The sequence below is a fragment of the Dermacentor silvarum genome, chromosome 4 (genome assembly GCF_013339745.2).
Source record: "Dermacentor silvarum isolate Dsil-2018 chromosome 4, BIME_Dsil_1.4, whole genome shotgun sequence".
Lineage (NCBI taxonomy): Eukaryota > Metazoa > Arthropoda > Arachnida > Ixodida > Ixodidae > Dermacentor > Dermacentor silvarum.
The window spans coordinates 59753895-59778122 of NC_051157.2; the positions used below are offsets into that span (position 1 = coordinate 59753895).

The window sequence follows — 24228 nt, forward strand, 5'->3', positions numbered from 1 at the left end:
GGCGGCCGCCGAAAAGGAGGAAAAGTACAAAAGCGCCACCGCTTCAAACTCTTCGCGCCCAGTCGCGGAGTCCGCGCTGTCCGGCGCCGCGTCCGCGCCTCCGCACCAAAAGAGAACGGGAGAAAGCGCGTGACTGCGCGCTGTTCTCTTTCGCGGCCGTCGGTGGGGGCGGCGTTTATTCGTATCAGCCGACGCAGGCCGGAAATCGATTCGTAACAACCGTTCTCTAGCACGTTGCAAAGTATTGGGGCTCGGCCGGGACCACAAAAAAATTCGTATCATCCGGAAATTCGTATTAGCCGCGATCGTATCATCGAGCTTTTACGTCATTCTTGAGTGGCGGCTTGGCAGTAGGGCTTCCATCACTCACTAGTAGTCATCTCAAGGCCGTTTCAGGCCGAAGCTGTCAATGGAAAGACAAGACGCCATCCAGAAATACCTCGTAAGTAATGTCAGTGACACGTTTCGGAACCTTGTACGGTCCGAAATAGTGGCTTAAAAGTTTTTCAGACAAGCCTGGACTTCGAATAGGAATGACAGGTGACGTCTCTATGGCAGAGGTTGTAACGTCATGCATCGACATCTTGTTGGCAATTGATGTTTGCGCGAGCCAGTTGGCGAGCTTCTTTGGCGTACTGAGCCAAATTCTAAAATATTCTCGCAAACAGCATTTTTTTTATAACTTGATGCAACATTTGTAAAACCGCAGAACAAGCCAAAGTTCGTAAACTTTATGGGACATTCAGGAGAGTTGGCAAGCACGGAGAAATAGCGATTTGTTCTCACTCGGAAAAAAAAAAAATTTGCTGGAGGTACTATTTGGACACCAGCTAGAGGTGGTGTATAATGATGACAAACTTTCGGCACTTGCAGCAGCTTACGGCACCCACAGTACGGCAAAGCACAGCCTTCAAAATTGTAATGTGGAACTCAAGATCGGGTGTTGCGATTTCCACATCACCTATTGTAGTGTTGCTTTTGTACTTGTTTCTAATGCGCATGTCACATTTTAGTCAATTTTTTCAGGAAGAAAGTATGTGTTGGAATCAAGACCATCAAAGCTAGGAAAGATGGTTGCACCTCCCTGGATGCTGTGAGCACAAAAGAAGAATGCTCATTTTCGCAGTACTGTTCTAGTGAACTCACGTGGCATTGTTTTTTAGGGAACTGCAAATATTCGAAACGTTCAAATAACGAATTGAATAGTGTCCTATTCCATTCGGTATTCATATCGAATAATCAATATTTGTAAATGTGATTATTTTTTCTAATACTTTTCAAATATTTCAAAACGCCGACCGAGGCCAAATAAACGTAAAATTGGAGCAAAAGTAGGGTAAATTTTCACCTCCGCGGGCATAGTACATACACAAGACATGAGAACTTGCGTAGTAGAGCAGGCTACGTCACTCAGGTAGCCATACTTTACAGGCTGTGCAGCAATCATTCGCACTCTCTGAAGAGCCCTGTGCATGCAAAGAAACTACTTGTTTGCTCCTAATTCTCCATTTGTGCTTTTAATAAACAACGCTTCATAACATACTACGTAATGACAGAAACTTGCTAACTTTAAGAATACTGCGATGTCTACATCATTTTATGTTAACTGCTACTAACGGCTGTTCATTATTTGAAAACTATTCGAAAAAGTATTTGATATTCGATTCGATTTGCTTCTGGAACTTTTTGATTCGTATTCCCGGTCTAAAACAAAAATCACTATTTGCACACCCCCAACTGTTATCTACAACACTGGAGGCACGAGACCTCATAAAAAAAAAATATTGATCAGCATAGGGTGCACTGATGGAAACCTATTTTCTTACCCTACTCCATGCCAGTGTTGTTGTTTTTTTCTCTGCATTAGTTGATTAGATTTCAAAGCCTACATTTATCGAAAATTTGTATTTTAATCAATAGGAATATTTTGCTATTTGTATATCTATATTCAAAATGCTGCTTAATTCAAGCAAATCTCAAATTTTCCCTTAGCAGACTTTGTGAGCAATGCATTTTGAAATTGCTTAATTCAAGCGAGGCATAATAAGAGGGCGTTCATAAGTAATCAACAGCTAAAGCATGCTCGCATACAATGGTTGCGCATGCCACAGTGAGCAGGTGAAAATGATTACATATATCACACAGTTGCAGACTCTTTCCATACTACGCCCATTGGCCATCGTTAGCCACTATCTATGGTTTGAAACGCCGCTTTCAAGACCTGCGCCGCCGCTCATGGACACACTGCACTATCGGACGTGGAGGCAAACTATATTTCAGTTTTCTAAGCAGTTTGCTTTTTTCCCACAAGGCAGTGATTTTTGAATGCGCTCTAGAGTTTCGCAATCTTCAAAGTAAAAAGCAAAAATGGCCGCCTCCGAGAAGCTTTAAAAGATTGCAGATCTCGTGATTCGACTGCGTCTGCGGCCTATTTTATCGATGGATCGATCAGCAGGGAGTCTGAGGATGCTGCTTTTTTGTTGGACTTTGACTCTGAGAGCAATGACGACGCAAACCAGCCCGGAACATCGGTGGACGCAGCCCACATGCCCAACTGCAGTGCTCGCAGTTAAATTTTTGTAGCGGAATACCTGTTGAATGTAAAATTTTGATTTTTTCCGGAGATAGTGCCTATTAGACTGAAATACATTTTGTATATCTCATATTCTTTGTTACATTTTTTTCTTAGTAGATATAAATGTGTCTTTACAAACTTTGTTCAATTTTATCCCACAAGTTTGATTTTGGCAATTTATATCTTTTCTATGACATACATCTCGTAAATAAAACATTTATGCGTGAAAAGTGCATTCATTCTGCTTTTTGTTTATGTAATACATAAAATATTGAGTGCAGTAGTTCCTTCAGAAAAAGAAATCTGCCGTAACCTACAAAAAACACCTATTTTACCCATGGTAGGGAAAGAGTTGATGGCGCAGAGCACGCGTTTATAATTTAACATTGTTACAGTGCCATATATCGGCTGGGCAAAGCACCAAGGAGCCAACAGTAGATCCTTTGCTGACCTATCAGAGGCATCATACATGCGTTTCCTTTGCACAGCCTCAATCATGAATTTTTTTCGCACCAATATCAGCGCATATACTTGTAATGAATATAAGACATAGCCCAGGCATTTTCACATCAAATGCGACTTTGTTATAAGGTCTAACTGCACATGGAATGTTTTCAACATACTTTTGTTGCAGTCAGTGTCGCACATCCATTTTATTGCACTGCGCAGTAAGAACACTGTTATAATGGCCAAAATGCGTGCCCCTGGAGTATTCATTTTTAATCCACAACCAACATGGAATGCGCTTCTTCAGAGATTACAGAACAGTCACTGTGAAGCACAATGTGGCTGCATCGACACCAAGCAATGCTGTGCTGGAAACACATTGGAAATATGTCTTGTGTGGTTGCAGCTGAATTAACGACATTTTAGTCAATTTTGAATCACACAAACAAAAATTGGGCTCTCTAGGAGCTTGAATTAACGCGAGTCAATGTTATGCTGCTCCATCAGTTTTTACGAGCGACATAAACTGAACACGATTCACTGATGAGGGCAGTGCCATGCTGGCACCAGCAGCCCATACTCACCAGCTGAGGCGAGCAGCTGCCCGTCGGGTGAGAAGGCGAGAGCAAAGATGGTGCCCCGGTGAGCGGGCAGGCTGCGTACCACCCGGCCATCCTGCACCGACCAGAGCCGCAGGCACCGGTCGCTCGAACCTGTCGCCACGTAGTTGCTATTGGGATGGAACTTCACACACTGTATGAGAAATCAGAAGAAGCACGCAGGCACTTAACACTCAAGTGAATCTCTGGGTTGTAGGTCGGCTAGGTGGTTTTGGATTATGGTAAACACCTTACAGCATGAAAAATATGAAGGATGATTTAGGCAAGAACGCAAACAAAAGGGCGCTGAACTTTCACATACATTTATTTTGGCAAGTGCATGATATCTATAGAGCAAATCAGACGCAGAAAAATAAGAACATGCTGTAGAGAAAAACAGCTAATCGCACACATTCAGTCACTGCATAACCACAACTGCACATTAGCACATTAAAGAGACACTAAAGGAAAATATTAAGTCAAGCTAGATTAAAAGATTAGGTTTCTGTAATGACGAATTGATTTGTAACGAGAACAAAGCTTGTGCCCGTGTGAAAATTACAAAAATTAGAAAATTGGGAGTGGCACTACCACTTTTTGGACTACGGTACCTCTGACGTGACTCAGCACTGGCTGATTCACAGACCAGCAGAGAGGGAGGTCAAGTGGGGGATCACGTCAACTCATCTGTTCTGGTGCGTGGGATTCAAATCGAGGAGCAGCAGAGGGACCTTCAGTGGCAATTTTTTACACACAGAAGTCATATAGTCGCCAATTGTTAATTTGGACTCTATAAGAACTGTCGAAAAGTATGAATAATCAAGAATCTTAAATATTTGATTTGCCAAAAAATATATGACTTTATCACAAGTGGTCAAAAAGCTTGTTAAAGCACTGCTGCATGCACATACACTTGCCTGCAATCTGGTCGGCTCATATTTCGACCGCTGCCATGCTGTCGCTGCAGATAGATGAAAGTGCAGTCAACGCATGCATTAAATCTCCGTTCCATGGTAACATAACAGAAGTCAACCACACTGCAATAGCCAAATGATTGCAGGTCAGTAGCGTACCCAGGATCTCTGCCAGGGGGGGGTTGACAGTTTGCCAATACCATCTAAATAGCACTAACTTCAATTTCTTCACGGGAAATTGTCAAAAAATGCGCTTTTTGTGAGTGTGCAGACGATTGCGCGTCTTACATCTCAGTTGCAGTACTCAAATGCGCAAGGAAAGAAAAGGGGTTAAACAAAAGAGGGGGGTTAAGTCGGCCTCAGGGAGGGGGGGTTACAACCCCCGAAACCCCCCCGTCGGTGCACCACTGTTGCAGGTTACTTTGCAATGGTCGTTGTTTGTTGGATGCGACGCTTGTCGGCGTTAACATCGAGAGTGCAGTTGGCGCCATGTGAAGCAGCTTGATGATACTGAGCGACAAAATTTCACAATAGCAATAAAAGAAGTCGCCCCCAGGACCATGTTGCTATTCAAAGTGTAAAACAAATGCTGGATGCACAGCACTCGCATGACAAATTGCAAATTATGAAGAATGCAGCTTTTAGAACTTAGTAGCTTGGCTAGGCTTGTCCCATGCTTTGGACACAGCTGGCGACTACTGGTTCGTGGATCGACTAGACTTTGCAAGTTTCGGTTTCGGAAGGTGCCGGCAACATACATAGCTGATGACCATGCCGGCAACATATGAAAGCAAATATATTGCTCTTTCTAACATGACTCGGTGGCCAAATTAGCACGTGGTCGTGGAGGCAGAGTCCGAATTACCAAACGACAAGCTGAAAGGTGTACAAATAATCAAGCGTGTCAGAATTATCAATCGGCGACTGTATAGGCACACAGAGAATGATGACAGACTTCTAGACAAATAATCTATCAATTTAACTTGTCTTATTATTTTCCTTTAGTGTCTCTTTAAACAGATACATCTAAAAATTTCAACTGTCTTTCTGTTAACATAGCCTGGGTATAGCTATGACGAGCTGCTCTTAGACCTATGCAATCTATAGGTTTATGCACAGAACTATTCAAACTTATGCAACCCGGACTAACAGTGAAAGCCTTACGTCGACGTCCATGTTGTGGCCAGCTAGTATCCTCAGTGGGTACGTCCTTTCAAGTGTCCAAATCTTTGCTGTGCTGTCTTTTGATGCCGTGGCAAAGTATAACCCCAGGGGCCTGCATGCATCACACAACTACAATGAAATACTGAAGCACCACACAAAATATAAATGCTCATACAAAAGCTGCAGCCTAAACAAACAAACATGACACGATGTTCGACAACACATGAACAGGGAGATGCTGTACCACAAAGCGAAACCACGAAGAAAACTTTTCCTTAATTAATCTAGCGTGTCCGACATACCCGTGATTTAAAGTAGCACAAAAAATTGCAATCGCAAGAAATGAAACGACGACAATCACAAAGCCACAAAATGCTTTTACAATCCTTAATTTCTTAATTACTGTGAGCAACAATTATGAGTCCCCAGCGCCTGGATGCATAAATAGAAACCCATGTGACCTTTAGAATAACCCCCTGGTATTCCAAGAAAGCTTCCGAGAGAACTCCAGCACCAAAAGGAAGAATTTATGGAAATTCCTGGACAACACTACGTCTCTCCTGCAATCTGAAGAACCATGCAGCTTGCATGCATAGCCACAGATGCACAATGTCTATGGTGCCATCCATTTGAAAGCAGGACCTGCACGACATGCCTGGCTAGCAAGCCATCCACAAGTTCCGTTATGGAGTGCACCTTTCCATCCTTCTTTTTCCTTCTTTCTCTCTCTCTCCTTCATTTCTCTGCACAAACCTGCAAATCTTGCAGAAAGGATGTGCAGCATAATGCGACTGCTGGCAGAGTGAAGAAACAGGGCGCTGCAGTGAATAAGCGACAAAGTCGCAGGAACCATGTCTCAATCAATGCTGTGGTATGGGCATGAGACAAGCCCAACCGATAACAATTAGTATTCATCAGTGCCCAATGCAACTTATTACTTGTTCGCTTGTGTAAAGCAGCCATGGCACAGTGATTAGAATTCTTGGCTTCAAATTGCAGGATCATTGGTTTGATCACAGATTTGATATATATTTTCAACATTATGTCTTGCCGTGCCTGAACCAAAGCATGACAAACGAACAAACATGATCAGCCCACTTCATAGTCGCTGTTCACAGTAAAGAAGAAAATGCAGAAGTGGTATATTTTGTTCCTTCAGTTTACAAGAGAAAAAATAGAAGACAAAATGGAAGTTATTACAAATACATTTGACATAGAATAGCAGTGCCTCCACATTACAGAATAAAAAAAAAGTCAGTCATAGGCATTAGAGACAACTTCCGCCCAATTTCTGCGAGACGGGCAGTTTTACCCTCGAGAGCAGTTTTGGAAGAAGCCCACAAGGCCATAAGAAATTTGGGGGGCAATTCAAATGAAGGAAGAAATGTGCGGCACCTTTGGCTTAAATGTTTTCTACAAGTGGTCTCTTGGTGAAAAATTAACATTGCGAGGTTTTTAGAATCAATATAGATTGTTAGATCTATGCTGATTCACTGCTTGCCTTTAGGGTCCCTTAGAGAAATTTTCGACATGTCATTTTATTTTTCGGTAAATGAAGCTCCAAACCCTCTAAACCCTAGGAAAAAAAAAACAAAAAAAAACAAAAAACAATGGAAAGCATCACAGTGTCTTAAATAATTTGATATAATACTTGTTTCCACGAACCTGTTTTGGTACCAGGAGGTGGCTGTGTCACAATGTCACGATACAATGGGTTGCCCTGTTCTTATCACAGTGGCTGCCACACGAGCTTAGCCAGAAGAAATGCGCACAACACTCTTGTCCTTTCTTTCTTATGAGTAACATTTATCATGCCTAGCCTTACTGCAATGCAGTGTCAGCAAATTTTGCTGTGTCATGATGTCATAATAAAGTCGAAATACCAGGTCTGACATTTCAAGACCAACCTTAATATCAAATTAAGATATATTATAAGTGTTTGCCAACATTAATACTGGCTAAATGTCATCCTTTCAAGTGCGAGAAGCGTGTGCTAGAGTTTCGACAACTTTGAAAATACAGGTCAGTTCTACTTTATTTCGCAAGACACTGCAACGCCACACTCTATGGCACCACGTCTCAGTCGCAGCCAAGCACAAGTGCTAAATTGACGCGTTTCTACAGTGCCATCAGAAAGCAGGTGATTTAACAACGCAAGCATGAAATGAGCTAGCATTACTTTGCTTAATTTGATTCTGCACAGTGTAAAGCAAGCACAAAGAGAAGCCCCCAAAAAGCTGTAACATTCAAATAGTTTGGCTCCATGTTTCAAGAGCACTTGTGCCTGGTCCAAAATGTTTCAGAAAAAAAAAGACAGCAGCATCAGTAACTGAGGAAGTGCAAAGCTCTGGCATAGTGAAGTAGAAGTTCAAATCCAGAAGGAAAGGCCTGGCATACCCAATGTCAATGTCCCAGACAGGATATGAATGACCTCGGTAAATGGCGACATTGCTGTGTGTTTTTAAGCTCCATGCTCGCACTGCAAAAAAAAAAGCAAAGAAAAAATGCACGAAAATAACTTCATGAATACTGATTTTAGTGCCTGCCAGTATGCTAAGCACATTATATCCATACGCTTATTTCTTATATAGTGCCTGCACGGACAAGAAGCCTGGACCCCACCAAATAATGAGACTTGAAAGAACACTAAAGAGAAACACTAAGTCAGTTTAGATTGATGAAGCATTCTTTCAAAACTATATTTTCGTTAATTTTGTGGCAATAGGTTGATTATTAAAAGAGAAAGTCAAGGTCAAAGGTCCAATTTTTTAATTTTGCAGTGAAACCACAGCACCAGTATGCTAGTGTGACGTCGCATATTTTAAACTACATTTTTGTATATGGGCCATTGTGGCATTCAGTTAAAGTCCTTGAAACTTTCCAAGTTCAGTGCACGATGCAATGTACTCCATACTTGCCAATAAGCAATTAACTAGGCCCAAGCAGGCGTCGTTAAAATCTACGACATCATGTTGAACTGGTGTGAAAACTTTCAGGCGGCGACACCACCAGTTTTTTGTTCTTGCGCTTTTCCAGGATTGCCAAACCTCTTCTCACGATATGAGTGGCTTTTTTGGTGTCGTCGTAGGAGGCTAGCTTTTAAAACTCTCTAGTGCCCCTTTAAAAGTCACACAGGCTGAAACTGATGTGTGCACTGGCGTGCCCACACAGCCAAGTTCTGGTCGTGCTTTTTGGTTCCAAGCCAACCATTCAGCCCACGAGAGAATTCTACTGTTTTGCAGCATCCACAGAAGCCAAACAAAAGGCCTCATGCTTTACAGTTGGTTGCAAGAAAAAAAAAGCTCTATTTCTGTTGCATCAAAGTAGTGTTGGGCTAGTTGGTGCTAGGATTGCCCCCTGGCTGGTTTTCCAACAGCACAGCCGTTTTTTTTTTCTCACGGTGCCCAGTTCGACCGCCATGGCAGCCCGGCATTTCTCAGTTTGATCGTTTATTTTATTTTTGTGACTGCTGTTTCGTAATAAACTTGTATGAATGTATTTCGCCCTAAATTGGCACATTATAAACTGCATCGCACACACTCTGTTAAGTGTTCATACATAATAGACAACTGTCTTGTCGCAAGTGTGGTTGCTTTTAATTTTTTCAACTTTTCTCCACTGAGTTGCGAGTCCGAACTGTTCATGCTTTAGTTTGATTTTATTTTTTCTTATGAGCTTTCTCCGACAAGTCCAAGCGCATCCTGTGCATCTCTCCGATATATGCCCCCGGTGATCGTCTACTGCCAGTGCTTACTTTGTCAGCTGACATGACCAGTTCAGGCCACATAAGTGAAACAGACACACACTGCTCATTCTCCAGCCCCCACACAACTATAACTACAGGAGCGACAAGTGAAGCAAATTTTACATAGAGGCTTCCAATAACTGATCGTGCAAAGTTTGTACTCGGTGCATCACCAATTCATTTTGTTCCATCTATTTTGTTTGTATATTTGCTTACAATAATCTTCACAAACAACACCCCCCACCCCCACTCTATGCCGGTTTCTTTTCTTGGCAAAGATGGCAACCCTGTTTGATGCACAGCTGTGAATGTGCGTGATGCAAAAGGTCTATTTGTTGTTCTTTCTTTCTCTCTTGTACCACACACCTTGACAACTGTGCACCAACCAGCCTAACACCACACTTTCCTGAAACAGAAAGAGCTTTTTCTCACAATCCCTGACCCACAATCTTTTCTAACCCATGACCGATGACCGATGACCCATAACCCAAGGCCCACATCCCATTAACATTACTGCTTACTTCAGGCATGCAAGCTATAAACAAATGCAGCCCTGTGTGGTCACACATAGTACTACTACAGATTGAGAAATTCTCAATTCCGAGCCTTGTGCCCAAGCAATGCGAGAATTCAGCTTTCTCACCAATCCTGCTTCCTATAAACTTTTCCATGCCACTAGAGCATTTCCCATTAACATACATAGGAAAGGCAAATATAAATCGGGACATAATTCACAAATCATATTAACAACAGTTGATGTACACTACAGTTAAGAGTATGACTCGAATTGGAAAATCCATGCCTGGCACTGTGGTTCTAGATTGGCAGGAACTTTTTCTCCTCCTCCTTTTGATGCTACAAACCAGCCTTATCCTGATGGTGAAACGCAAGCACCATCTGTGCCCCATACAAAGCTGCCATGGAAAACATCCACCCACCTGTGGTGTCTTCGGAGCACGACAGCATCAGCTCTTTTCCAGGCAGGAAGTCAAGGCCATAAACAGGCCCACTGTGGCCTCGCAGCAATTTGCTGTCACTGGCAAAGTGAAAGAAAACACTTCCTTCAGGCCACCCCACCTACAAGGCCTTGTAAGCCAAATACGTCATCATCATCAGCCTATATTTATGTCCACTGCAGGACAAAGGCCTCTCTCTGCATCTCCAAGGGTACCAAATACGTCCATGTGTGCAAAGGAAGGTCACTTGGGAATTTTATTTCTTACATGAAACTGCCCACCCACCTCGGTAGTCCAGTGGCTATGCGTTGCACTGCTGCGGGTTCAATCCCAGCCGCAGGAGCTACATTTCGATTGGGGGCGAAATGCAAGTATGGTAGTGTATTTAGATTTAGGTGCACCTTAAAGAATCCCAGGTGTTTAAAATTAATCTGGAGTTCCCTACCACAGCGTGCCTCATAATAAGATCGTGGTTTTCGCACATAAAGCCCCACAATTTAGTTTTTTGATGAAACTGCCATTACCAACTTCATTTACAATATTTCAAGTACTCATCATTTGAATGCATCTCAAAGTTTTAACTGGCCTATATTGCGTATGTATTGAGGGCAGCTATTTCTATAAGGCTTTAGTTAATTCAACTAACTAATGCCTCTGTCACACGAGCACGCAAAAACTCTTTTACGCAAGCGGTCTTTTACCAAGTTGAAAGACTTTTGAATGAAGAGGTGCTGCGCAGCAGACACACGGCACCGACGATCTTCTGGACACGCTACAGAAAGCGTGGCGCTAGCGTTCGAAACAATATCAGCCAAAAAAAACTTATGTATCGCAAAATATAAAGTGAAAACTTATTGTTTACAGATTTTCAAATAAATTTAACATAAAAAAACATTAATATAAGGATTCATTTTAGTAGTTTAAAGAGCGTCATCGCGTGACATCCCCAGCCCGTTCGACCTGCTTACGAGAGTACAGAAGAAAATGACCATTACTGGGTTTACTACACCTTCTACAAGACATAAAATTATTTTTTTATGATGAGCCTAGGCGACATAAAATTACGCATTGATTATTTTCTTTAATATATGATAATTGCTGGTGCCCAGTGGTTTCAAGGCTACTCCTTTTCGGCCGTAAAGGAGATCGGCGAACTCCTCTTCCAGAAAAGACCGCTTCTGAAAAAGAGATCGCTCCCTGTCGTGTGTCTGCGGGGGAAACTCTTTTTCGGGAGAAGACTATTTGCTCAAAAGACTTTCGAGTGCCCGTGTGACAGGGGTATTAAACGTTCTGGCCTCCATGCGCAGAGCAATGAGGCCAAATGTGGCTGGTGAGAGGACATTTGCAGGCTTCAGTAGCCATGATGATATTTGCAAGGTATCTACAGCTTTATATTTGTAGCTGAATTCATAAAATCAAGATGCAAGGAACATAATTGTTTCCCTGTTGCATGTTTGCACAAGAACTCATAATTCTGTTCTATAGATTATTCAACTTTCCATAGCTGAAACAAAAATCCATGGTCCTCAGGACTTTGAGTGAACACCAACTGACTGTATATTAAAGAGCCTGCTTCAACATAAAGTGCACGATAATGATGATTGTCTATGCGGCCTTCCCCTTTATATCGGGTGATCAACGAGAGTTTGGACCACGCACTCGCAAGAAGAATCAAGTAAAAAAATATATACAAGACCACAAAAATAGCGTGAAAAAAAAATAAAACAGAAAGAAAACTCTTTTACTAAAACCAGAGTGGCCAGACAAGACACAGTATTAAAGAACCACTAAAGAATTTGTAATATTTTGAACACATTAACCATCACCTTGGCCTCACGACTTACTACATCATTGCAAACAAATAAAATGGAATAAATGAAATAAAATGGAATAAAATGGAATTTATATCCCTGGAGGGCCATAATGATAGTGATACATACAGTCGACATGGAAGCTTTGATCTCAATGTGGTGTCTACAGCAGGCATCAGTGGTTTGCATTCCATAATTACTGGTCAAACTTGTTGTGAGATTCGGCTTATAGATGCCTATTGACAAGATTCTATGAACTGTTCTCCAGATTCTGTTGTAAAAATTCATAAAGTGTTTTAACAGCAAAGCTGTTTAAGCCAGCCGCAATTTGTGGTGCGTAGCAAGACACTACCAAGAAAGAAAAGAAACTTTCTTGCGAAGGCGGGATCCGAACCCGCGTACCCCCGGTCCCAAAGCGAGCGTCGTAACCACTAGGCCATGGGTTCTCAAAGTGGGTTCCGCGGAACCCTGGGGTTCCGCCGGCCCCTGCTCGGGGTTCCGCGAGCCACTGATAAATTTTCCGTGGTCCCGCGCTAACCAAGTGGCTAAAACGGCGAAAATGAGGTGCGCTCGATCTACAGAACCTCCGTTACTCACGCCCGAGTGTCCAAAAGCACTCACAGCGCGTAACGGCAACGCGCGAACTAAGTAATAAATTCGCAAGCCGCTTGTAGCCACCCAACCTCCGAAAACGGGCATTACGCCTAAGCTTTCGCACTTAAATCTCGGAGGCCGTAATTTACCAATATGCGGATTTCTGCCGTTTGTAGATAGCGTAGGTGCTGATTGCGTGCGCACTGACGTATACGTTGGAGGAATAAAAAAAATGAAGAAAAAAATGCGCGGAGCATCGCAAATACGCGCCGCAGAAGAGCAAGAACGGCGCTAGCGTCCAACCGAAACGAAGCGGCGCAGTCCGCATCGCCATGGTCCTCAGTGGCAAGCGTGCGCGGCACGTGATTGACAGCAACGCCGGAGCGCTTCGTGCCTAATTGCGCCCTTAAGACTTTATTCTTGCGTTTATCGCCGCGCATAACACCGCGTTGGCGGCATGCCGCGTGCCTTCATAAGTGCGTAGTTGCCATCCATGATCGCATCGATAACCACCGCAGTTTCGTCCACAGCAGTTGAGGCAAACAGTAGTTTCGTTTTCACTCGGTGCGCGCGTCGGCTGCGTGCCTTCACAAATGCGTAGTCACCAACCATGGTAGCGTCGACAGCGACCGCGAATTCGTCCGCACTTGTTGCAGCGAACGGTACTTTCGTTTTGACTTGGTGCGTGCGTCGGCCGCCTGCCTTCTGAACCGCAAGGTCGCCGTCCATGATCGCGTCAAATGCGGCCGCGGTTTCGTCCGCACTTGTTGCAGCGAACGGTAGTTTCGTTTTGACTTGGTGCGTGCGTCGGCCGCCTGCCTTCTGAACCGCAAGGTCGCCGTCCATGATCGCGTCGATAGCGGCCGCGGTTTCGTCCGCACTTGTTGCAGCGAACGGTAGTTTCGTTTTGACTTGGCGCGTGCGTCGGCCGCCTGCCATCTGAACCGCAAGGTCGCCGTCGATGATCGCGTCGATAGCGGCCGCGCTTTCGTCCGCACTTGTTGCAGCGAACGGTAGTTTCGTTTTGACTTGGTGCGTGCGTCGGCCGCCTGCCTTCTGAACCGCAAGGTCACCGTCCATGATCGCGACGATAGCGGCCGCGGTTTCGTCCGCACTTGTTGCAGCGAACGGTAGTTTCGTTTTGACTTGGTGCGTGCGTCGGCCGCCTGCCTTCTGAACCGCAAGGTCGCCGTCCATGATCGCGACGATAGCGGCCGCGGTTTCGTCCGCACTTGTTGCAGCGAACGGTAGTTTCGTTTTGACTTGGTGCGTGCGTCGGCCGCCTGCCTTCTGAACCGCAAGGTCGCCGTCCATGATCGCGTCGATAGCGGCCGCGGTTTCGTCCGCACTTGTTGCAGCGAACGGTAGTTTCGTTTTGACTTGGTGCGTGCGTCGGCCGCCTGCCTTCTGAACCGCAAGGTCGCCGTCCATGATCGCGACGATAGCGGCCGCGGTTTCGTCCGCACTTGTTGCAGCGAACGGTAGTTTCGTTTTGACTTGGTGCGTGCGTCGGCCGCCTGCCTTCTGAACCGCAAGGTCGCCGTCCATGATCGCGTACGATAGCGGCCGCGGTTTCGTCCGCACTTGTTGCAGCGAACGGTAGTTTCGTTTTGACTTGGTGCGTGCGTCGGCCGCCTGCCTTCTGAACCGCAAGGTCGCCGTCCATGATCGCGTCGATAGCGGCCGCGGTTTCGTCCGCACTTGTTGCAGCGAACGGTAGTTTCGTTTTGACTTGGTGCGTGCGTCGGCCGCCTGCCTTCTGAACCGCAAGGTCGCCGTCCATGATCGCGTCGATAGCGGCCGCGGTTTCGTCCGCACTTGTTGCAGCGAACGGTAGTTTCGTTTTGACTTGGTGCGTGCGTCGGCCGCCTGCCTTCTGAACCGCAAGGTCGCCGTCCATGATCGCGTCGATAGCGGCCGCGGTTTCGTCCGCACTTGTTGCAGCGAACGGTAGTTTCGTTTTGACTTGGTGCGTGCGTCGGCCGCCTGCCTTCTGAACCGCAAGGTCGCCGTCCATGATCGCGATCGATAGCGGCCGCGGTTTCGTCCGCACTTGTTGCAGCGAACGGTAGTTTCGTTTTGACTTGGTGCGTGCGTCGGCCGCTGCCTTCGAACCGCAAGGTCGCCGTCCATGATCGCGTCGATAGCGGCCGCGGTTTCGTCCGCACTTGTTGCAGCGAACGGTAGTTTCGTTTTGACTTGGTGCGTGCGTCGGCCGCCTGCCTTCTGAACCGCAAGGTCGCCGTCCATGATCGCGTCGATAGCGGCCGCGGTTTCGTCCGCACTTGTTGCAGCGAACGGTAGTTTCGTTTTGACTTGGCGCGTGCGTCGGCCGCCTGCCATCTGAACCGCAAGGTCGCCGTCCATGATCGCGTCGATAGCGGCCGCGGTTTCGTCCGCACTTGTTGCAGCGAACGGTAGTTTCGTTTTGACTTGGTGCGTGCGTCGGCCGCCTGCCTTCTGAACCGCAAGGTCGCCGTCCATGATCGCGACGATAGCGGCCGCGGTTTCGTCCGCACTTGTTGCAGCGAACGGTAGTTTCGTTTTGACTTGGTGCGTGCGTCGGCCGCCTGCCTTCTGAACCGCAAGGTCGCCGTCCATGATCGCGATCGATAGCGGCCGCGGTTTCGTCCGCACTTGTTGCAGCGAACGGTAGTTTCGTTTTGACTTGGTGCGTGCGTCGGCCGCCTGCCTTCTGAACCGCAAGGTCGCCGTCCATGATCGCGTCGATAGCGGCCGCGGTTTCGTCCGCACTTGTTGCAGCGAACGGTAGTTTCGTTTTGACTTGGTGCGTGCGTCGGCCGCCTGCCTTCTGAACCGCAAGGTCGCCGTCCATGATCGCGTCGATAGCGGCCGCGGTTTCGTCCGCACTTGTTGCAGCGAACGGTAGTTTCGTTTTGACTTGGTGCGTGCGTCGGCCGCCTGCCTTCTGAACCGCAAGGTCGCCGTCCATGATCGCGTACGATAGCGGCCGCGGTTTCGTCCGCACTTGTTGCAGCGAACGGTAGTTTCGTTTTGACTTGGTGCGTGCGTCGGCCGCCTGCCTTCTGAACCGCAAGGTCGCCGTCCATGATCGCGACGATAGCGGCCGCGGTTTCGTCCGCACTTGTTGCAGCGAACGGTAGTTTCGTTTTGACTTGGTGCGTGCGTCGGCCGCCTGCCTTCTGAACCGCAAGGTCGCCGTCCATGATCGCGACGATAGCGGCCGCGGTTTCGTCCGCACTTGTTGCAGCGAACGGTAGTTTCGTTTTGACTTGGTGCGTGCGTCGGCCGCCTGCCTTCTGAACCGCAAGGTCGCCGTCCATGATCGCGACGATAGCGGCCGCGGTTTCGTCCGCACTTGTTGCAGCGAACGGTAGTTTCGTTTTGACTTGGTGCGTGCGTCGGCCGCCTGCCTTCTGAACCGCAAGGTCGCCGTCCATGATCGCGTACGATAGCGGCCGCGGTTTTCGTCCGCACTTGTTGCAGCGAACGGTAGTTTCGTTTTGACTTGGTGCGTGCGTCGGCCGCCTGCCTTCTGAACCGCAAGGTCGCCGTCCATGATCGCGTCGATAGCGGCCGCGGTTTCGTCCGCACTTGTTGCAGCGAACGGTAGTTTCGTTTTGACTTGGTGCGTGCGTCGGCCGCCTGCCTTCTGAACCGCAAGGTCAGCCGTCCCATGATCGCGACGATAGCGGCCGCGGTTTCGTTCCGCACTTGTTGCAGCGAACGGTAGTTTCGTTTTGACTTGGTGCGTGCGTCGGCCCGCCTGCCTTCTGAACCGCAGGTCGCCGTCCATGATCGCGACGATAGCGGCCGCGGTTTCGTCCGCACTTGTTGCAGCGAACGGTAGTTTCGTTTTGACTTAGGTGCGTGCGTCGGCCGCCTGCCTTCTGAACCGGCAAGGTCGCCGCCATGATTGCGGACGATAGCGGCCGCGGTTTCGTCCGCAACTGTTGCAGCGAACGGTAGTTTCGTTTTGACTTGATCGCGTAGATAGCGGCCGGCGTTTCGTCCGCACTTGTTGCAGCGACGGGTAGTTTCGTTTTGACTTTGGCGCGTGCGTCGGCCGCCTGCCTTCTGAACCGCAAGGTCGCCGTCCATGATCGCGACGATAGCGGCCGCGGTTTCGTCCGCACTTCTTGCAGCGAACGGTACTTTCGTTTTGACATGGTGCGTGCGTCGGCCGCCTGCCTTCTGAACCGCAAGGTCGCCGTCCATGATCGCGACGATAGCGGCCGCGGTTTCGTCCGCACTTGTTGCAGCGAACGGTAGTTTCGTTTTGACTTGGTGCGTGCGTCGGCCGCCTGCCTTCTGAACCGCAAGGTCGCCGTCCATGATCGCGACGATAGCGGCCGCGGTTTCGTCCGCACTTGTTGCAGCGAACGGTAGTTTCGTTTTGACTTGATCGCGTCGATAGCGGCCGCGGTTTCGTCCGCACTTGTTGCAGCGAACGGTAGTTTCGTTTTGACTTGGCGCGTGCGTCGGCCGCCTGCCATCTGAACCGCGAGGTCGCCGTCCATGATCGCGTCGATAGCGGCCGCGGTTTCGTCCGCACTTGTTGCAGCGAACGGTAGTTTCGTTTTGACTTGGTGCGTGCGTCGGCCGCCTGCCTTCTGAACCGCAAGGTCACCGTCCATGATCGCGACGATAGCGGCCACGGTTTCGTCCGCACTTGTTGCAGCAAACGGTAGTTTCGTTTTGACTTGGTGCGTGCGTCGGCCGCCTGCCTTCTGAACCGCAAGGTCGCCGTCCATGATCGCGACGGTAGCGGCCGCGGTTTCGTCCGCACTTGTTGCAGCGAACGGTAGTTTCGTTTTGACTTGGTGCGTGCGTCGGCCGCCTGCCTTCTGAACCGCAAGGTCGCCGTCATTCGCGTCGATAGCGGCCGCGGTTTCAACCGCACTTGTTGCAGCGAACGGTAGTTTCGTTTTGACTTGGTGCGTGCGTCGGCCACCTGCCTTCTGAACCGCAAGGTCGCCGTCCATGATCGCGACGATAGCGGCCGCGGTTTCGTGCGCAGCGGTTGCGGCAAGCAGTAGTTTAAAGCTGTCGAAGATTACGAGCCCCGGCTACATCGCGATGGGCGGACAATTTGTTGGCGAGCAGCTGACTGGCGAAAAAATAATCGGGATGTACACGCGCGAGGCCTTCGCCGCTGCTAGCGCAAATCAGTCATGAGATGACGAGAATTTCAGCTTCTGCACTGGTCTTGTGCTAAATAAATAGAAACAGAATTTGCTGATTCATTGAGTAAATAAAAGTGTGTTGATGTAGTTAAGCATTTGTTTATTGTTTTCTTGATACCCTCGATAATTCGACATTTGGTTAATTAGGACATTTTAATTCGGTTAACTGGGGGGGGGGGGTTCCTTGGCGCATCATGGAGCTTATCAGGGTTCCCTGGAACGAACATGCTTGAGAACCCCTGCACTAGGCTATACAGCCCCGCTTGCAGGGCATGCATTTATACGAACCATATGATTGCATTCGAGCGTCATCGTCTTAGTCCACAGCTGGCGCGTTCGTACGCTCGTGCTCTGCGAGGTGAAAAGGTTTGGCGTGCTATGAGAGCGAGAGAGACGCATTCACAAAGCGGGTCTCCTGGATCGCGGTGTCGGCATTGGAACGCGGTGTTGGTGTTGCAAGCTACGCTATGCAACGCGCAGTGACAGTCATAAGTCCAAGACGCGCGAGCAGAAATTATCATCATCATGAGTAATAAGACGAGAAGTTGGCGCACACTTCCGGAAAATACTGGGCTATGATCGACCAGCTTTGCTGTTTCAAGCGTTGCACGGCCGAGTGCAAGGTTAAGCGTTTTTACTGTTGAAATATAAAATGTCAATCTAATAAGATTCACAATTTAACACAATTTCTTGCTGCAAGAACAACTTCAATATCAAGGTTTGGTGGTACATAAATCATGGCAATTTACTTGCAATGTATACACATTTACACATCCTAAATGTACAGGGTGTCCCGCGTAACTTTAGCCAAACATTAAAAATATGCAAATGCCACGTAGCTGGACAGAACCAAGGTAATGTTTGCCGTCGCTTGGAGATACTCTTTTTTTATCCTGCCTAATTGCATAATTAGTCTTTATTAATTAATCAACTTCTCAAATATTATAATTACAGTAGAATCTCATTGAGATTCTGCATAATACATTTTTGGAGATAATATGCTTTTTGTTCATTTCCCGGCCAGTGTCTTGTTATAAGAGCAATGTATTTCGGACGGTACGTTTTATTTTCCAGTTCCCGTGAAGATCGCATCAATAAGATTCCACTCTAAATAAATAGTGTCAATGAGAAAATTGTAGAGCAACATGAAAAACTCCCGTTACAGCTTACTGCTGTTCAATACGCGCTACATAAAGGTGTTTTTCCGAGCGTGAAAGAAGCTCGCGAATAAGCGGAAAATTGCCGCACGACTGGCCGCTTGAGGCACTTTACATGTACTCGCGGGCTTCTTTCACACACGTGCGCACACCCACCTGACCTCTATGATGACCTTCGATAGCGACCCTTTTAATGGCAGCTTAGGGGACAGCGGATGCATTGAACAAATCTCATCTCTTGTCGAAACCGCCTATTTTCGGCCTGCCCTAGGCAGATTTTCAAGCAATAACCGTAGCGCACAATGTTTGATTACAATATTTACTTCATTCCAATGGGCACCTATATTTTTTAAAAGAAAATTGGACCAAAAATTGCCTGGGCGATGCAATCGGACATAAAAACAAAACTGCTCTTGCAATGATTGTATGCTTTGCCGCAAACCACAGATGTATTGCGGTGAAGCTCACATTAAAAAAATTGTGGCGAAGCTGACTTTAGGAAAGCAGCCACCATTATGCAACAATTTTTCTTGGTACGAAATTGGGTGAGCATTAAATTTTTACTTTGTTTAGAAGCCTTAATGTCATTTCTACATTAGTTTACTACTTTGGACACATACAAAGTATGTTGGACACATACACATACATACGTTTGATTTGGGGGCATGTTAGAATAGGGAAAATACTGCCAAATTAATCAGTGGTGTGTTCTAACATTTTTCCTGCATCTTGTTTAATTTGACCTGCTGGATAACTTTATCAGGTTCGTCAGTCCCGTCAAGATCGAATTAAAGGAAGTCGACTATTTTGAGCTACAAGAAAACAAATATTTGCTTTGCTGTAACCAATATTATCTAGGATCGTACATTGTTCAGTTTCTTTATAAGCAGTAGAATACGCATTAAAATAAAGCATAACAAACAAACATTTATATTTACTTCATCGTATCCAACAATTCATCATGTCGCTTTTTGACTCCATTTCTTAGACGGTGGCAGAGCCCTTTCAAATGATGCATGCAAGGCTGATATAAGACTGTCTTATATAAGACAAACCTTTCTTCAGGGGTGTCGAAGTGATCCATATCATCAGCATCACAGTACAGCCTGACTTTGCTGATGTCCACATCAGGTGGATCAGTGCGGAGGGGACGTGGCAACAGACTCCAGAGCCGTATAGATGAGTCTTCGAAGCCACATGCCAGGAGGCTGCCATCTTCCACTTGTGACACTGAACAGAGCCTGTTTGTGTGCAAAATGTGGCATGGTAAAGTTCATCAGACAGTTTCAGAATAGGGATGTTCTATAACATTAGTGATCTAACGGTGGAACTACACCATACAAAAGCAAAATACAGTTGAACATTAACGAACACTGATATAACGAACTATAGGAATATAACAAAGTAAATTTAAAGTGTTTCTTGCCAACGTCAGCATGTAACGAACATATGCTTATAACAAATAATGGATATAATTAAGGTATCTTCATGTCGGATGCGACTTCACTATAACGACATTAGACTGTACCAACCACGCTCTGGGTGTGCACAATGGCTAAAGACAAGGTTTCAAGAATGGCAACCTACCACGGAACTGTGTATACCAGCATTCCTCAGAGAATTTGTTGTTTTCAGGAAATTTGCATTGAAAGTTTGAGAAAGAAAGGAATCAGCCTACCCAACTTTAGGAAACGTTTTCAGAATTGTAGAAGCAATGAACAAAACTGAAATGCCATCGTTATGACCTCTTAAAATCTGATCCCCTTTTACTCATTTTTTACTGACAGGCTACCCAGGTGGCCAGGCTTTCGGTTTTGAGTGGCATCACACGTACTAAAGGACATGAAAATGGTGTTCTTACCATCTAGTCATCCTCTGTTATGCATTCAATACTACTTTGAAGAAACGAGACAATATCTATATTAGATTACAAAAATTATTTCATTTGAATAGCAGCTCTTTGACGGACTGGGAACAAAGGGAGTTATCGTCAAACATCGCTACTTTATATTCTAAGAAAGAAGATGTCTAATATAACTAGACACTTGTTGCTACAAGTTCCACTTTGTGCTCACCCAGACAGACGGTCATTGACTGTATAGAGGCAGATAGAAGGAATACAGGGGGCCCCTTCCTGTACATTTTTGATGGCCTGACGCAAGGAGGTTAATGATTCCTTGCAGTGTTCAGCAGAAGGTGTCTGCTTGGTATCAACACTGCTCCCTCTGGCTGCTGTTGACAACGATCCCAACTGCTGCTGTGGGCCCAGGGCTTGCGCATCTCCATTCATTTTTTCATGAGGAAGCTGTACTGCAAGTTGAAGGGCAGAATAAGGAAGTGCACGCAACATTACATTCAAATATCTATTCATATTCCTAGGCTTCTTTATTGGTGTACTGCACAAGGTAAGCAAGTTATATAATTTGTAAGCTATTCATTAGAGCCATGCATTACCTTAGTACAAAATGCATATAAAGAATCCAAGATTAGTTGAGCTATTTGTTTTTTAAGACATGCTCCAAGGCCTGAAAAGTGTGCCAGGACTTGACATTTGATGTTGGAGAAATAAAAACAAGTCAGAAGAAACCAACATACATCATGCACACAGAAAAAATAGAGAACACCATACAATATTTATAACAATGAACACAAAGCAAATAAATGCCCCGAGATTGCACATTCAATAGAGGCTGCCTGCAGAGAATGTATGTGAAGCATTTTCAGGGTTGCAGCATTGCAGTCGACACGTATCCCTGAACCCTATTGCTTTTCAATCACAGCTATGCATAGAATGCGAGTCAGAAAGATCATGCCAACTGTGCCAGATGCCATGATCATGAGCATGTTCCTTTGCAGGCAATGCCAGCATCTCGGCAGCACAACACCGTGTGGTGGTTGCAACCGCCGATTGAAAGGCAAGTTTAATTCCCACGAGCATTGATTTCCAAGCGCTGAACAGCAAATTGTTCCTCCCAAAGCTCGTACCGAACTTGCACGACCCTTCTCGTCATTACCAGGTAGCCGCTAAATCAAAAATTGAGGTATGCTCTTTCCTAGTGCACATAGTACGTCAACGATGCATCGAATTTCACTATGGAAGTGCCATCACGACTCGGCCAAGGAAAGCAGCTGCGCCATGCAACTCGTCCAAATGGCTATAAAAGGACACAGTCTTCAGGTTGTGCTACAGTTTCACCGTCAAGTCACCTGTTTGTGTCCTTGAAGTGATACCACACGGTTCCGTCAGTGAGCATAACATGTTTCTGCGTTTCTTGCCCATCTCGCATATCTCTATGCCACTCATTAACATCAATTCGATTATCGTCTTGCTGCTGCCATCACACACATGCACTCGCATTAATTCTACTTCACTGTACTCGCTTCAAAGCCACAAATGCTGAATTTACACAAACACATTGAATTTAATTGAATCCTGGAATTTTACATGCCAAAAATATGATTTGATTATGAGGCATGCCGTAGTGGGGACTCCGGATTAATTTTGACCACCAGGGGATCTTTAACTTGCCCCCAATGCACAGGACACCGGCGTTTTTGCATTTCGCCCACATCTAAATGCGGCCGCCGCGGTCAAGATTTGATCCTGCGACCTCGTGCCTAGCTGCGCAACACCATAGCCGCTAAGCCACCACAGCAGCTACACAAACACATTGGTCAACCTGGTAAAGCTTTGCGGACCCCCAAGCAATGCTGCATAGCCAGCTGCCTATAAAATGCTTCGCATAACGTTGATTCCCAGTGTCTGATATCTGCACAATTTTGTTATCTAGCTGTTAACATTCTCTTTTATCAGTTTACTTTTTCTTTAGCTGACTTTTATGCTATTTGTCTCCGTTTCCCAGCTTCTGTTGATTTGTGTTATTGATTCTGATTGTGTTAAGCAAAAATCTGTACAGGCATTCACAGAGAGCTTCAAAAATAAAAATTATAAAACGCCATCAAAGCAGAAGCTCAGTGAATCTGTTAGCAGATGCAGCTGTTCTGCAGCTTGATTTTGCAAGCTGTTTTTACAACTTATTGCCGTGACTTGTTGCTATGATTACCATGTTGCTATGGTAATAAAATATTACATGTAGCCTCAAGACATGCAGGAAAAAAACTTCTATTGCACAGAGGTTCTCCTTTGGTGACATTTTATCATTTTTTTTCCTGAGGATCGCCTTATAGTAAAGCAGTATGGTATAGTTAGTATGTTCTTGTTTACTACAGTATAGTTGTACTCTTTACAAGTCGTCCACTGGTGCCCCTTCGGTATCACTTTTACCCATGAAAATACTGCCTGCAACATTGGACAAAGAAGCCATATTTCCGGTAATGGAGATCTTAGGTTAGAAGAAATACACAATTGCTAAAATGCTTTACCACGGCTGTCAGTACTTTGCAGTGCTGAAAAACGATTTAGACAATGAATGAAATTATTCATGACAGCTACTCCTGTAATACATGAAACAATGTAAGACTGAATGAATAAAAACATGCCCCTTGAACATGCATGTTCTCACCATCAATGTCGATGTGAAGGTTGAAGACTTGAAGCAGGATGAGATTGTCACTATCCTGGAAAAAAAGAAGAGAAAGATGAATTAGCCTACAGAAAGATATGTCACTCCATGAGACAGCATATCGGACAGAACATGATTTCTTACCTTGAGAAAATTTAAAACATACTCCAAGCTGTCATCTGATAGCTTTACAGAATACTTGTTTTCTCTGAAAAGCAAGGGGAAATGGCTCCATTTTATAAGAACGCATGTTTTTCTTCACTTACTAAAGCATTGCATACAATAAAATCAAATAAATCACAATAACAGGTTTCAAATTTCATTTCAACTTTAAATACGTAAATTTACAAGAGCACCACTACATTCCTGTTCTGTCAATAATGGCAAGCTCTAATAATTATTAAAGTGCAAGCCATTCAATTTTGCGAGTATTATGAAGACAAGAAAAAAAAACTTGTTTATAACAAAAATAGGCAGTGACCAAACTATGCTAAGCAGCTTCCAGAATGCAGGCACAGTGTATGTGGTATCAAATGAAAGTTAAAAAATTTGCCGCGTATCTGCGTGCTTCGCTG

General features: G+C 45.7%; 1 protein-coding gene across 1 annotated transcript in view; it reads right to left on the reverse strand.

Annotated features, from left to right (window-relative positions):
- Positions 1-24228, reverse strand: part of LOC119450098 (TAF5-like RNA polymerase II p300/CBP-associated factor-associated factor 65 kDa subunit 5L) — a 35572-nt gene that overhangs the window by 8517 nt on the left and 2827 nt on the right. The window contains exons 5-12 of the mRNA XM_037713463.2: positions 23798-23861; positions 23654-23708; positions 21206-21440; positions 20186-20371; positions 10383-10480; positions 8097-8178; positions 5700-5811; positions 3607-3775 (exon numbers count right to left, since the gene is read on the reverse strand). Of these exons, the coding sequence (XP_037569391.1) occupies positions 3607-3775; positions 5700-5811; positions 8097-8178; positions 10383-10480; positions 20186-20371; positions 21206-21440; positions 23654-23708; positions 23798-23861 (1001 nt within the window). The remainder of the gene's footprint in view (positions 1-3606; positions 3776-5699; positions 5812-8096; positions 8179-10382; positions 10481-20185; positions 20372-21205; positions 21441-23653; positions 23709-23797; positions 23862-24228) is intronic.